Source organism: Macaca mulatta, chromosome 13 (genome assembly GCF_049350105.2).
Source record: "Macaca mulatta isolate MMU2019108-1 chromosome 13, T2T-MMU8v2.0, whole genome shotgun sequence".
In the NCBI taxonomy this organism is placed as follows: domain Eukaryota; kingdom Metazoa; phylum Chordata; class Mammalia; order Primates; family Cercopithecidae; genus Macaca; species Macaca mulatta.
The window spans coordinates 9,227,518-9,241,504 of NC_133418.1; the positions used below are offsets into that span (position 1 = coordinate 9,227,518).

At 43.7% G+C, this 13,987-nt stretch overlaps 1 protein-coding gene across 3 annotated transcripts in view; it reads right to left on the reverse strand.

The window, feature by feature from the left end:
* TBC1D8 (TBC1 domain family member 8) overlaps nucleotides 1-13,987 on the reverse strand; it is a 133,600-nt gene that overhangs the window by 70,507 nt on the left and 49,106 nt on the right. Inside the window, exon 2 of one of the 3 annotated variants that reach the window (XM_015112967.3) lies at nucleotides 6,543-6,653. The exons of 1 other annotated variant lie outside the window; for it this stretch is intronic. In XM_015112967.3, coding sequence (XP_014968453.3) covers nucleotides 6,543-6,653 — 111 coding nt within the window. Of the gene's footprint in view, nucleotides 1-6,497; nucleotides 6,654-13,987 lie in introns of all 3 variants that reach the window. One more of the 3 variants, XM_015112966.3, reaches the window with a different exon arrangement.

Sequence of the window (13,987 nt, forward strand, 5' to 3'; positions counted from 1 at the left end):
CTGACGAACATGATAAAACCCTGTCTCTACTAAAAATATAAAAATTAGCCCGGTGTGGTGGCAGGTGCCTATAACCCCAGCTACTCAGGAGGCTGAGGCAGGAGAATTGCTCAAGCCCAGGAGGCGGAGGTTGCAGTTAACCAGTATCACACCATTGCACTCCAGCCTGGGCAACAGAGACTCTGTCTCAAAAACAAACAAACAAAAAAGTATGTGTGAATAATGCAGTTGGTAACCTTGGGAACTATCTACCAAAAAGAACACAAGACATTGACATCTCACATAGGAACATGATAGGTAACTTTCAGCCTCCAACAGCCTGGACTTTTCAAGCACAGGACAGAGCCATGACTAAGACTATCAGACACACAGAAATGGCAACGAAGTCTCCTTGTTCATCCAGGGACCCGGAGGGCTCTGCACAAGATAGGTATCAATTCAGCCAAAAACCGGCCCTCCTCCAGGCTGGGCAACCGGGCCCTCCCAGCACTCCTGCTCCCCATGACCTGACTAGGAATTAGCTCCTAGGATTCTGCTCTCCTGGTTCCACACAACACGTCCTTGTTTCTACTTACCCCAATCATTTGAGAGAGCTGACTTCTAAAAGAAAGCCGACTCACAATGGAATATTATTCAGCTGTAAAAAGGAAGGACTTTCTGACACCTGCTGCAATAGGCGGGACCCGTGAAGGCAGGATGCTGACTGTAACGAGTGGTCACCAAAGGACCAACACTGCTCGAGCCCATTAACAGGAGGTGCCCGAGTAGGCAAATTCCCACAGACAGAACGTGGATCCCATCCGGGCTGCCTGGGACTTGGGGAGAGCAGAGTGAGGAGTGAGTGTTTAACGGGTAGAGTTTCAGTTTGGGAAAATGAAAAAAGTTCTGGAGACGGATGGTGGTGACCGTTGTATCATATGGCAAATGTCCTTCATGCCATCAAACTGGACGCTTAAAAATGGTTAAGATGGTCGATTTTGTTATATGTATTTTATAACACAAACATTTGTTTTTTAAAGAAATTAAGAAAATCCCTGTTTTTCAGATTCTTCCGTTGCATGTGGGTGGTGAGCAGGCCCATGCCTTGCCTGGAATATCCCTGGCCTGGCTCCGCAGAAAGCGCCCAAGGAGTCTCACCTGTCACTGCATCCCTTACCTTCACTCTCTTTATATACAGAAGGCTTAACTGCCGAGACTCCTCTCCTTCTCTCCCATACTTCCCCGCTTATTCACCCACTCATGGTTTACTGAGCATTCACGACATGTCAAGCTCTGTCCTAGGCATCAGAAGGTCCCAAGTATGACTCTCGGAGAACCTTTACTTCCATGATGGAAAAGGCAGACAAAAATCAAGTCAGAGGAGAGCTGGTGATGAGTGCCGGGATGGAGGACGCAGGTGACAGGCAGTCGGGGAGGGGACGTCTCAGCTCTCATCCGAATCACACTGCCCACAACCTCCCAAACAACTCACAACCACTCCCTCCTAGGATGTCTCCACCCACTGAAGCCGGTGATCTTCACGAAGCCTTGGGATTCCCTGGTCCATGTTAAAAATAAGAGCAATTCATCTCTCCTTCCAACCACAGTCAGCCACAGGTAGCTTCTGCCAAATAATAATGTAGTTCACCCATGAAGGTATCTACCTATCTCTGCTTAGAAAAAAAGGAAAAAAACTTATCCCCAAAGGCCCTCCCTATGTCTCCCCATCCTGCTGTGCAAGCAGCCAAACTCAAGTGAACATATAAATCACTCGTGCAGGCCACTCTTCCTGTTCCCACCCGTGTCCTGGGGCCACCCAGGCCCTTCCTACAGTTTTTGTTTATGCTTTATCTGAGACTTGTAGCCCTGGGCAGGGGCCTTGGCTCAATGCTCAAGACACAATAAAATATTAACTATGGTGAGTCAATAACACAGTGCAAGATGCCCAAGGAACTCCCAGAAGAGGCTTAAGGATCTAAATTGATACCCCAGGTCCATGACAGAAATACACTCAACAATTCTCTCTTCCTTAACTCAAGAAAAGTGCACTGAAAGAATAAATTCTTACTCAGGAGATGTTCTGTGGGCAAGATGGCAGCAGAAAGTGATGCATCTGCAGGCCTGGCCCGGGTCAGGCCTGAGGCAGAAATTGTGCCCAGGGGGAACTAAAAGAAGCCGATCTCAGCTCAACAGAAAGAGGTTCTAGGAGTTAATCTGCTCAGGACTCCTGCACTGCTGGAAGGGGAGGACCCAGGGAAGCTGGCGCAAACATCATGGTAGGCAATCTGGCAATAAACACAGAACGCATTAGGAACAGACATCTTGCCATGCACGATGGCTCACACCTGTAATCCCAGCACTTTGGGAGGCAGAAGTGGGAGGATCACCTGAGGTCAGAAGTTCAAGGCCAGCCTAGCCAACATGGTGAAAACCCGTCTCCACTAAAAATTTAAAAATTTGCCAGGCATGGTGGTGCATGCGCCTGTAATCCTAGCTACTCAGGAGGCTGAGGCAGGAGAATCGCTTAAACCCTGGAGGTGGAGGTCGCAGTGAGCCGAGATCGCATGACTGCACCCCAGCCTGGGTGACAAAGTGAGACTCTGTCTCAAAAATAAGAAACACACACATCCCTTCCGTGCAGCCACTCCTCAGGATGTGCTCTGCAAGGGCGCTTTCCTCTCCAGTCTCCCTAGCCCTCTGCCCACCTGCACCTGTCATTCATGTTGCTATCTGCCTTCCCCCAGGTCCTGAAAAGCTGGGTGCAGGGAGACTGCCCCTCACACACTCGGTGCAGAATCCCCGACATCAAGCGTGTGTCTGGTACACGGCAGGCAACAAACATTTCAAATAAATGGACTTTAGGGACTGTGAAGTGTCCTGAAAAAAGTGGACGTGAATGGGTATTCGCTATTAAACTATAATAGTTTAAATGCTTTTAAACTATTAAAAAATCAGGGCCAATTAAGTATCCAATAAAGGATTGGATGAGTAAATTGAGCTACAGCCACAGAGTTGAATGCTGTGTGGCCATTAAGAATGTGGTATGGCTGTGGTTACAAAGGGCATGGATTCAGGAACAGGGCAGAAATGTGGGCAACTCCCCACCCTGATAACTCCTCAGAAGCCAACATAGCAGGGAGAAAATACTCATATCAAAAGCTCCAAATCTGCAAGAAATGTGAAAAAGAGGATCCTACTCCCTCACCCACCATGTCTCGTCTAGCGAGATGCCAGTCCTCCTTGCCCTGTTCCCGTAACACGAGTTAAAGTCACACTACGTTAGTGCCAATATAACGTCTGGGATAACAATGCCCAAGCATGAGCAAGACGAGGAGAAACAGCCCTGCAAACAAGCAAACACTCGACTGCAAAAGAAAATGAACAGATGAGAACAGAAGGTTCTAAAGAAGAGATTCTATGCAAGACGAGAATGGAACATTCAAGGAAGAAAAGAAAATTTTCACGAGTGCTTCATGCTCCCCAACAACTGAAGAACATGGGTTCAATAAAACAAGCACTCACAGATGAGCTAATGGGTAACAGGTTAAAAGGATGTTGGGAACCTAACAAAATGAAATGAGGATCAAAACAACTTGACCACAGGCCGGGCGCGGTGGCTCGCGCCTGTAATCCCAGCACTTTGGGAGGCCGAGGCAGGCGGATCACAAGGTCATGAGATCCAGACCACCCTGGCTAACATAGTGAAATCCCGTCTACTAAAAATACAAAAAATCAGCTGGGCGTGGCGGCACATGCATGTAATCCCAGCTACTTGGGAGGCTGAGGCAGAAGAATCATTTGAACCCAGGAGGTGGAGGTTACAGTGAGCTGAGATTATAGTATTGCACTCTAGTCTGGGCAACAAGAGCAAGACTCTGTCTCGGAAAAAAAAAAAAAAAAAAAATTCCAGATTGGCAAATCCATACCTGAGTAAAAGCATTAAATCAATGTATAAGTGAGAACTGAGCTAAACAATAAAGTAAGTTTACATGACAGAATGGTAAGTACAATGTAAAACTAATAATAAAATTTTTTTAAATGAGATTGGGAAAGCAGGGAGGATAATAAGAATGCTGGCACCCTTGACTCAGAGGGTGGGGAGCCAGTGAACACTATCAGACTTAAAACATTGTTTTTCAAAAGCCACAATTCTAACCTTTTAATGCTTTCAAAAATCTCTTCCCTTAACCTTACTTGAACCTTTTAGAAAATAATCCCTCTTGCACTAAAGAAACATTTATTTGAAGTTTAACATATCTTTGGTTTCATTTCAGTTTACTTCCTTTTATTGAAATCAAGTAAATGTAGTGCTTTTGTTATAAAAACACTGACACATGAGTTGCATTTTTATAAAAGTCCTTCTGTCCATCTTCTCCACTATCCCTGTGTGTCCAAATGTCTCAGAAAGTTATCTGGGCTGATGTTCACCTCATGAAACTAGAGGTTACTTTGGGTGGCTGGGATTTGAGGAGATAGATACCTTTTTTGTATTTTTCAGTTAGCTGATTTCTTTGACACACTCTTTTTTTTTTTTCTTTTGAGACAGAGTCTCACTCTGTCGCCCAGGCTGGAGTGCACTGGCATAATCTCGGCTCACTGCTACCTCCCCCTCCCGGGTTCAAGCAATTCTCCTGCCTCAGCCTCCCAAGTAGCTGGGATTATAGGCACCCATCAACATGCCCGGCTAATTTTTGTATTTCTACTAGAGATGGGGCTTCACCATCTTGGCCAGGCTGGTCTTGAACTCCTGACCTCATGATCCACCCGCCTGGGCCTCACAAAGTGTTGGAATTACAGGCGTGAGCCACCGCACCCAGCCTCTTTAAGAAACGGGCTCTCCCTCTATCACCCAGGGCTGGAGTGCAGTGGCACCATCATAGCTCACTGTGGTCTCGAACTCTTGGGTTCAAGCAATCCTCAGCCTTCCTAGTAATTGAGACTACAGGTACATGCCACCAGGCCTAGCTAATTTTTAAATTTTTTGCAGAGATACATGTCTCACTTTGTCGCCCAGGCTGGTCTTGAACTCCTGGATTCCAGCGATCCTCCTTCCTTGGCCTCCCAAAGTGCTGTGATTACAGGCATGAGCCACCATTCCCAGTCTGATTTCTTTCTACCGAGCATGCATCATCTTTGTCATTTTATGCATATACAGAACGATCTGTCTTAATTAAAAAACAAAACAAACTGGAAAAAAAAAATGCCAAGATGTTAACAGTGATTAGCATTGGATCCATGGGATATGAATGTGAATTCTCTTCACACTTTCTTGTACTTTCAAGGAAAAAGAATTCCAACGTTGGTCAGGCGTGGTGGCTCATGCCTGTAATCCCAGCAACTCTGGAAGGCCAAGGCAGGCTGATCACTGAAGATCAGGAGTTCAAGACCACCATCCTGGCCAACATAGTGAGACTCCATCTCAATAAAATGAAATTTAATTTTTTTTTTAATTTAAATGTTGCTAGAGAACATGTAGAGGTGATTTTGAAAGTTTAAGTAACTAATAAGGTGCTATGAGAAGATACAAAACTAAAAAACCACACCACGTATATATGCAGAAAGAAGATGAGCTATGGATAAAGGGTTGCAGGTGATTATTTTTTCCTTCTTTCTTATCTACTTTTTCATTTCTGGAAGATGAGCATTTATTACTTTTGGTTTTTTTTTTTGTTTTTTTTTTTAAAAGACATTTTGGTTTTGTTTTTTAATAAAAGGGTCTTCTCAAGTGATGACTCCTGGCCCAAGAGGAACCTGAGTGGTTAGATAGAGCACCAGGTAATGCCTGTGATAGGAACAGAAACTCCAGAGGGAGAAGATGAGCAGGTGGTTTCCACCGTCTCTCAGCCCCCAGCTGTCCAGTGACTCATTCCCTCAGTGCAAAGGTGGAACATGGGGTCAAGAGTGCCCTAGGTCAGACACAGCCCTCAGAATGTGCCCACACCATCACAATAGAAGACTGCCCTGAGTCAGACACAGCCTTCAGAATCTGCCCACACCATCACAATAGGAGAAGACTGCCCTGAGTCAGACACAGCCCTCAGAATCTGCCCACACCATCACAATGTGTGTATGCATTCAGGAGCACATGTGTTAAGTCAGAAACAGTATTAAGAAGAAAATGGCTCGATTCGTTATCAACAATATATGAGCACCAAGAAACACACCAATCGAAAGCCTGGCATGCCCAAGCTATGCTGCCCAAGATTACAGCCTTTATGTACTTTTGATGGTTTTAAAAAAAAAAAAAAGATGGGAGGGCAAAGCAAAGGTTGAGAGGGAGGGGCGGAAAGGAGAGGGGAGGAGAAGAAGGGGAGAGGAAGGAAGAGGAACGGAAAGAAGAGGAGGGCAAGGGAGAGGAGGGAAGGGGAAGGAAGGGGAGTGGAGGGGAGGGGAGTTAAGTTCCTGAAAGCAGATGAGGGAGTTATCCAAAGGTGTTACCTTCAAGCTTCACCGACATGCAGATACTCAGCATGCTTACACCTTAAGGTTTGGAACATTCCAACTGGAACAAAACTCACCAGTGGCTATGGCCCAGTAAACGTCTGATCCAGTCAGTAACTCACCACATGCTATGGGAGAGTAAACCTGGGAGCCGGGAACTTGAAGCAGAATTCGAAATGGAGCGACCCGTGCATTGGAATCCAACACTGCATCCAGAGCGCCGACCAGGCGACCTTCAAAAGAGAAGAGAAGAGAAGAAAGTGCACCTGTGAGCACGGGGCTGGCCAGCTCCTCGTGCGCGAGGCATGTGGTCGCTGTCTGGACTCCATGCTGGGGTGGCAGAGACAGTTTCATGTCCAGTTCTTCGACTCGCCTCACAAAGCCTGAGCTCCATGGAGCCAAGGGCTCTGTCTGCATCTGCAGCAGGACCTGCCCCTGACAGGCACTCAGCACTCCTTTGCTGAATCAATGAAGAAGTGAACGAAGGGCCCCAAACCAGTCACCCAGCCTAGCCAACCCAGCACATAAATAAGCAGGGGCTCTGGACTCAGACTGCCTGGTGCAAACCCTGGCTCCACCACTTTCAATCTGGGGGGCCTTAGCAAATCACTTAACTTGTCTGTGCCCTGGATTTCTTGTTGAAATAAAATAAGCACAGGCTACCTACTTCGTAAGGTAATTGGGATAATTAAATGAGTTAAAGTATCCAATAGTCAAAGTGCTTAAATTATTACAAGCCCATAAAAAGTACTCTATGTCACCCAGTATTATTATTTTATCATCATTATCCTCTTCTCCAATATGGCAGAATAATCCCTGCCTGCTCCAGGGTACTGTGGGATGTAAATAAGAAAACCGGTTGGGAATGGTGGCTCACACCTGTAATCCCAGCACTTTGGGAGGCCAAATCACCTGAGGTCAGGAGTTCTAGACCAGCCTGGCCAACGTGGTGAAACCCTATCTCTATCAAAAATACAAAAAATTAGATGGGCGTGGTGGCGGGCACTTGTAATCCCAGCTACTAAGGAGGCTGAGGCAAGAGAATTGCTTGATCCCAGGAGGTGGAGGTTGCAGCAAGCTGAGATCACACCATTGCACTCCAGCCTGGGCAACAACAGCGAAACTCCAACTCAAAAAAAAAGAAAAGAAGAAAAGAAAACCTATCAAAGTCTTTTATAGACCATAAAGCATGAAATGTGAGTGCAGGATTAGCATTTTGCTGTAATGAGTGGCATCAGAAATCAATGTCAGGCAAAAAACAACAACAACAAAACAAACAAAAAAGGCATCCCAAGCTGGGTGCAGTGGCTCATGCCTGTACTCCCAGCACTTTGAGAGGCCGAGGCAGATGGATAACTTCAGCCCAGGAGCTTAAGACCAGCCTGGGCAATACAGTGAGATCTCATCTCTACAAAAATTAAAGAATTAGCTGGGCATGGTGGCGAGTGCCCGTATTCCCAGCTACTCAGGAGGCTGAGGTGGGAGGATAGCTTCAGCTTAGGGAGTTCAAGGCTGCAGTGAGCAGTGATGATGCCAGTGCGCCCTACCCTGGGAGACAGAGCAGGATCTTGGTTTTTAAAAAAAAAAGGCATCCTGATCCTCAATTGCCTGGGAATCTAGATGGCTAAGATGGCTGAGAAGATTAGGTCCTCAATTTACTTTACACATTACCCTTAACTAATAGGCCCTGAATAAGGGCCACAGCTGCATGAGCAATTACTATGTCTATTTTTATATAGTTTAACAACTTCAAGTGTAAAGAAAAACTGAATCACTGGGGGCAAGTTACTTACCTAACACCCCGTCATATATTTAGTACAAACACAGCATCCTCCTATATAACCACAGCACAACCATCAAATTCAGAACATTAATATTGATATGGTCCCGCCATCTAATCATAAGACCCATTCACATGTTGCCAAATGTCCCAATAACGTCCTTTTGCTACAATGGATTCCGTTCAGAATCACATTCAGTTGTCAAGTCTCTTTGGACTACGTGGATCTGGAGAAGTCTTTCACTGACTCTCATGACCTTGACACTTTTGAAGCTTTGTAGGCCAGTTTTGTTTTTTATTTTTTTTTTTTTTTTGAGACGGAGTCTCACTGTGTCGCCCAGGCTGGAGTGCAGTGGCCTGATCTCAGCTCACTGCAAGCTCCGCCTCCCGGGTTTACGTCATTCTCCTGCCTCAGCCTCCCGAGTAGCTGGGACTACAGGCGCCGCCACCACGCCCGGCTAGTTTTTTGTATTTTTTAGTGGAGACGGGGTTTCACCGTGTTAGTCAGGATAGTCTCGATCTCCTGACCTCGTGATCTGCCCGTCTCGGCCTCCCAAAGTGCTGGGATTACAGGCTTGAGCCACCGTGCCCGGCCTATAGGCCAGTTTTTCTTGTAGCATGTCCCAAAGTCTGGGTCTGTCTGAGGCCTGGTCATGATTAGATTCAGGTTATATATTTTCGGCAAGAATCATAAGTGATGCTGTGTTCTTTTCACCACATCCTATCAGGTAGCAGACGACCTCTACTTGTCCCATTCTTGGTAATGTTCGCTTTGATCACTTCACTCACATACGGGCTGCCAGGCTTCTGCACTATAAAATTACTCCTTTTTCCTTTGTAATTACCGAGCATTCTGTGGAGAAGTATTCTGAAGCCACGCAATTTCCTATTCCTCATCAAATATTTCATTATTCACTTAATTATATCAGTATGGCCTCATGTTTTTCTCCTTTTTTCAATGGGTTATAATCTATTACTATTATATATTCTGATGCTCTGATTGTCCCAGGTTTGGCCAGTGGGAACCCCTTCAAGCAGGTTTTTGTGTCCTTTGGATATGTCCCCATCGTTCTTCATATTTTCTGGAACAACAAAAAATTCCAGCTTCATCTTGTACTTTCACTACTCTCAGCCACCATTTCTCCAAGAAACTCTGGTTTCTTTAGTGAAGAAGGGGATTTAAAAGCCAGTATGTGGAAGCCAGGTGTGCTTATTGCAAATGGGGTGCCTCCAGGTCCCCTCAGTGTACACAGCCAGGAAATACACGTCTGTACATGTACATGTGTGTACAGCTGACCCCTGAACAACACAGGTTTGAACTGTATGAGTCCACTAACATGTGGAATCTCTTCTGCCCCTGCCACCCCGAGCCAGCAAGGCCAACCCCCTCCTCCTCTTCAGACTACTCAATATAAAGATGATGAGGATGAAGACCTTTATGATGATCCCTTCCACTTACTGAAGAGTAAATATATTTTCTGTTCATTATAATTTTCTTAACCTTTTCTCTACTTTATTGTAAGAACACAGCATATAATACACACAGCACACAAAAATGTGTTAACCAACTGTTTTATCGGTGAGGCTTCTAGTTAACAGTAAGTTATTAGCAGTTACATTTTTAGGGATCCAAAGTTATATGTGAGGACTTTTGACTGAGGCGGGCGGATTACCTGAGGTGTAGAGGACTACGTGCTCGCAAACAGGGTGCTCCCCATGAGTCCTGCTCTCGCGAACGAAGCAGGGCGTTGGGTGCTTGTTTATGTGTAAACATCTTGAAAATCCAGAAAGTCAGGGAAAGGTCAGAAAAACAACAATGTGTCTTGTGACTTGGCAACATTCCACAAACGACCGTATAAAATAAAGCAGAGCGCGCCATTCGAGGCGGCCGCCATGTTTGTCTTGTCTTGTGTTGTCTTGTGTGTTCATTCCTTTGTTTAGGAAACACGCGGACCCCAACATGAGGGCAGGAGTTCAAGACCAGCTTGACCAACATAGTGAAACCCTGCCTCTACTAAAAATACAACATCAGCCAGGCGTGGTGGCGGGGGCTACTCAGGAGGCTGAGAAAGGAGAATCGCTTGAAACCAAGGACGGATGTTGCAGTGAGCTGAGATTACGCCACTGCTTTCCAGCCTGGGCAACAAGAGTGAACCTCTGTCTCAAAAAAAAAAAAAGAGAGACTTACACTCCCAAACAATAGTGGGAGATTACAACACCCCACTGTCAGTATTAGACAGATCAATGAGACAGAAAATTAACAAGGATATTCAGGACTTGAACTCAGCTCTGTCAAGCGGACCTAGTAGACGTCTCCAGAAGTCTCTACCCCAAATCAACAGCGTATACATTCTTCTCAGTGGCACATGGCACTTGTTCTAAAATCGAACACATAACTGGAAGTAAAACACTCCTCAGCAAATACAAAAGAACTGAAATCATAACAAACAGTCTCTCAGTGCAATCAAACTAGAACTCAGGATCAAGAAATTCAATCAAGCCAGGCGTGGTGGCTCACGCCTGTAATCCCAGCACTTTGGGAGGCCGAAGCGGGCGGATCATGAGGTCAGGAGATTGATACCATCCTAGCTAACATGGTGAAACTCCGTCTCTACTAAAAATACAAAAAATTAGCCAGAAGTGGTAGCAGGCGCCCGTGGTCCCAGCTACTCGGGAGGCTGAGAGGCAGGAGAATGGCGTGAACCCGGGAGGCAGAGGTTTCAGTGAGCTGAGATTGCACCACTGCACTCCAGCCTGGGCGACAGAGTGAGACTCCGTCTCAAATAATAATAATAATAATAATAATTAATTAATTAATCAATCAAAACCATACAATTTCATCGAAATTGAACAACCTGTTCCTGAAAGACTCCTGGGTAAATTATGAAACTATGGCAGAAATCAAGAAGTTATTTGAAACCAATGAGAACAAAAAGACAACATACCAGAATCTCTGGGACACAGCTAAAGCAGTGTTAAGAGGGAAATTTACAGCACTTAAACCCCACATCAGAAAGCTAGAAAGATCTCAAATCAATACCGTAACATCACAATTAAAAGAGCTAAAGAAGCAAGAGCAAACTAATCCAAAAAGCTAGCAGAAGACAAGAAATAACTAAGATCAGAGAAGAATTGAAGGAGATAGGCACACGAAAAACCCTCCAAAACAAACAAACAAACAAACAAAAATCAACGAATCCAGGAGATGGTTTTTGAAAAAATTAACAAAATAGGTAGACTGCTAGCTAGACTAATAAAGAAGAGAGAGAAGAATCAAATAGACACAATGAAAAATGATAAAGGGGATAAAAATGATAAAGGGGATATCACCATTGACATCACAAAAATACAAACTGCCATCAGAGAATACTATAAATAGTTCTACATAAATAAACTAGAAAATCTAGAAGAAATGGATAAATCCCTGGACGCATACACCCTACCAAGACTAAACCAGGAAGAAGTCGAATCCCTGAATAAACCAATAACAAGCTCCGAAATTGAGGCAGTAATTAATAGCCTACCAACCAAAAAATGCCCAGGACCAGATGGATTCACAGCTGAATTCTACCAGAAATACAAAGAGTAGCTGGTACCATTCCTTCTGAAACTATTCCAAACAATTGAAAAGGAGGGACTCCTCCCTAACTCATTTTATGAGGCCAGCATCATACTGATACCAAAACTGGGAAGAGACACACACAAAAAAAGAAAACTTCAGACCAATATCCCTGATGAGCATCGATGTGAAAATCCTCAATAAGATACTGGCAAACCGAATCCAGCAGCAGAGCAAAACACATATCCACCATGATTAAGTCAGCTTCACCCCTGGGATCCAAGGTTGCTTCAAAATATGCAAATCAATAAACAATCTGTCACATGAACAGAACCAAAGACAAAAACCACCTGATTATCTCAACAGATGCAGAAAAGGCCTTTGATAAAATTCAATATCCCTTCATGTTAAAAATTCTCAATAAACTAGGTATTGATGGAATATAACTCAAAATAGTAAGAGCTACTTATGACAAACCCACAGTCAATATCGCACTGAATGGGCAAAAGCTGGAAGCATTTCCATTGAAAACCAGTATAAGACAAGGATGCCCTCTCTCATCACTCCTATTCAACATAGTATTGGAAGTTCTGGCCAATTCAAATAGGAAGAGAGGAAATCAAGTTGTCTCTGTTTACAGATGACATAATTTTATATTCAGAAAACCCCACCATCTCAGCCCAAAAACTTCTTGAACTGAGAGGTAACATCAGTAAAGTCTCAGGATACAAAACCAATGTGCAAAAATCACAAGCATTCCTATACACCAACAATAGACAAGCAGAGAGCCAAATCATGAATGAACTCCCACTATCACTACAAAGAGAATAAAATACCTAGGAATACAGCTAACAAGGCATATGAAGGATCTCTTCAAAGAGAACTACAAACCACTGCTCAAGGAAATGAGAGAGGACACAAACAAATGGAAAAACATTCCATCCTCATGGATAGGAAGAATCAATATTGTGAAAATGGCCATACTGCCCAAAGAAAGTCATAGATTCAATGCTATTCCCATTAAACTACCATTGACATTCTTCACAGTACTAGAAAAAAAGTATTTTAAATTTCATATGGAATCAAAGAAGACCCCATATAGCCAAGACAATCCTAAACAAAAAGAACAAAGCTGAAAATACTACTAAAAATGTATTTATTTTTAGTACATACTACCTGATTTCAAACTATACTACAAAGCTACAATAACCAAAATGGCATGGTACTGGTACCAAAGCAGGCATATAGACCAATGGAGCAGAACCTTAGAAATAACACCACACATCTACAACCACCTGATCTTCAACAAACATGACAAAAACAAGCAATAGGGAAAGAATCTCCTACTCAGTAAATTGTGCTGGGAAAACTGGCTAGCTATACGCAGAAAAATGAAACTGGACCCCTTCCTTACACCTTATACAAAAATTAACTCAAGGTGGATTAAAGACTAAAATGTAAAACCCAAAACCATAAAAACCCTAGAAGAAAACCTAGGCAATACCATCCAGGACACAGGCATGGGCGTAGACTTCATGACTAAAATGCCAAAAGCAACTGCAACAAAAGTCAAAATTGACAGATATGATCTAATTTTAAACTAAAGCTCTTCTGCACAGCAAAAGAAATTAGTATCAGAGTGAAGAGGCAACCTACAGATGGGAGAAAATTTTTGCAATCTATTCATCTGACAAAGATCTAATGTCCAAAATTTACAAAGAACTTAAACATATTTACAAGAAAAAACTAACTCCATCAAAAAGTGGCTAAAGGATATGAACAGATACTTCTCAGAAGAAAACATTTACGCAGCCAACAAACATGAATAAAAGCTCAACATCACTGATCATCAGAGAAATGCAAATCAAAACCACAATGAGATACCATCTCATGCCAGTCAGAACGGCAATTATTAAAAAGTCAGGAAACAACAGATGCTGGCGGGGCTGTGAAGAAATAGGAATGCTTTTACATTGTTGGTGGGAATGTAAATTACTTCAACCTTTATGGAAGACAGTATGGCAATTCCTCAAGGATCTAGAATCAGAAATACCATTTGACCCAGCAATTCCATTACTGCATACATACCTAAAGGAATATAAATCATTCTCCTATAAAGATACATGCACATTTATGTTTATCGCAGCACTATTTATAACAGCAAAGACATGGAACGAACCCAAATGCCCATCAATGATAGACAGGATAAAGAAAATGTGGTACATATA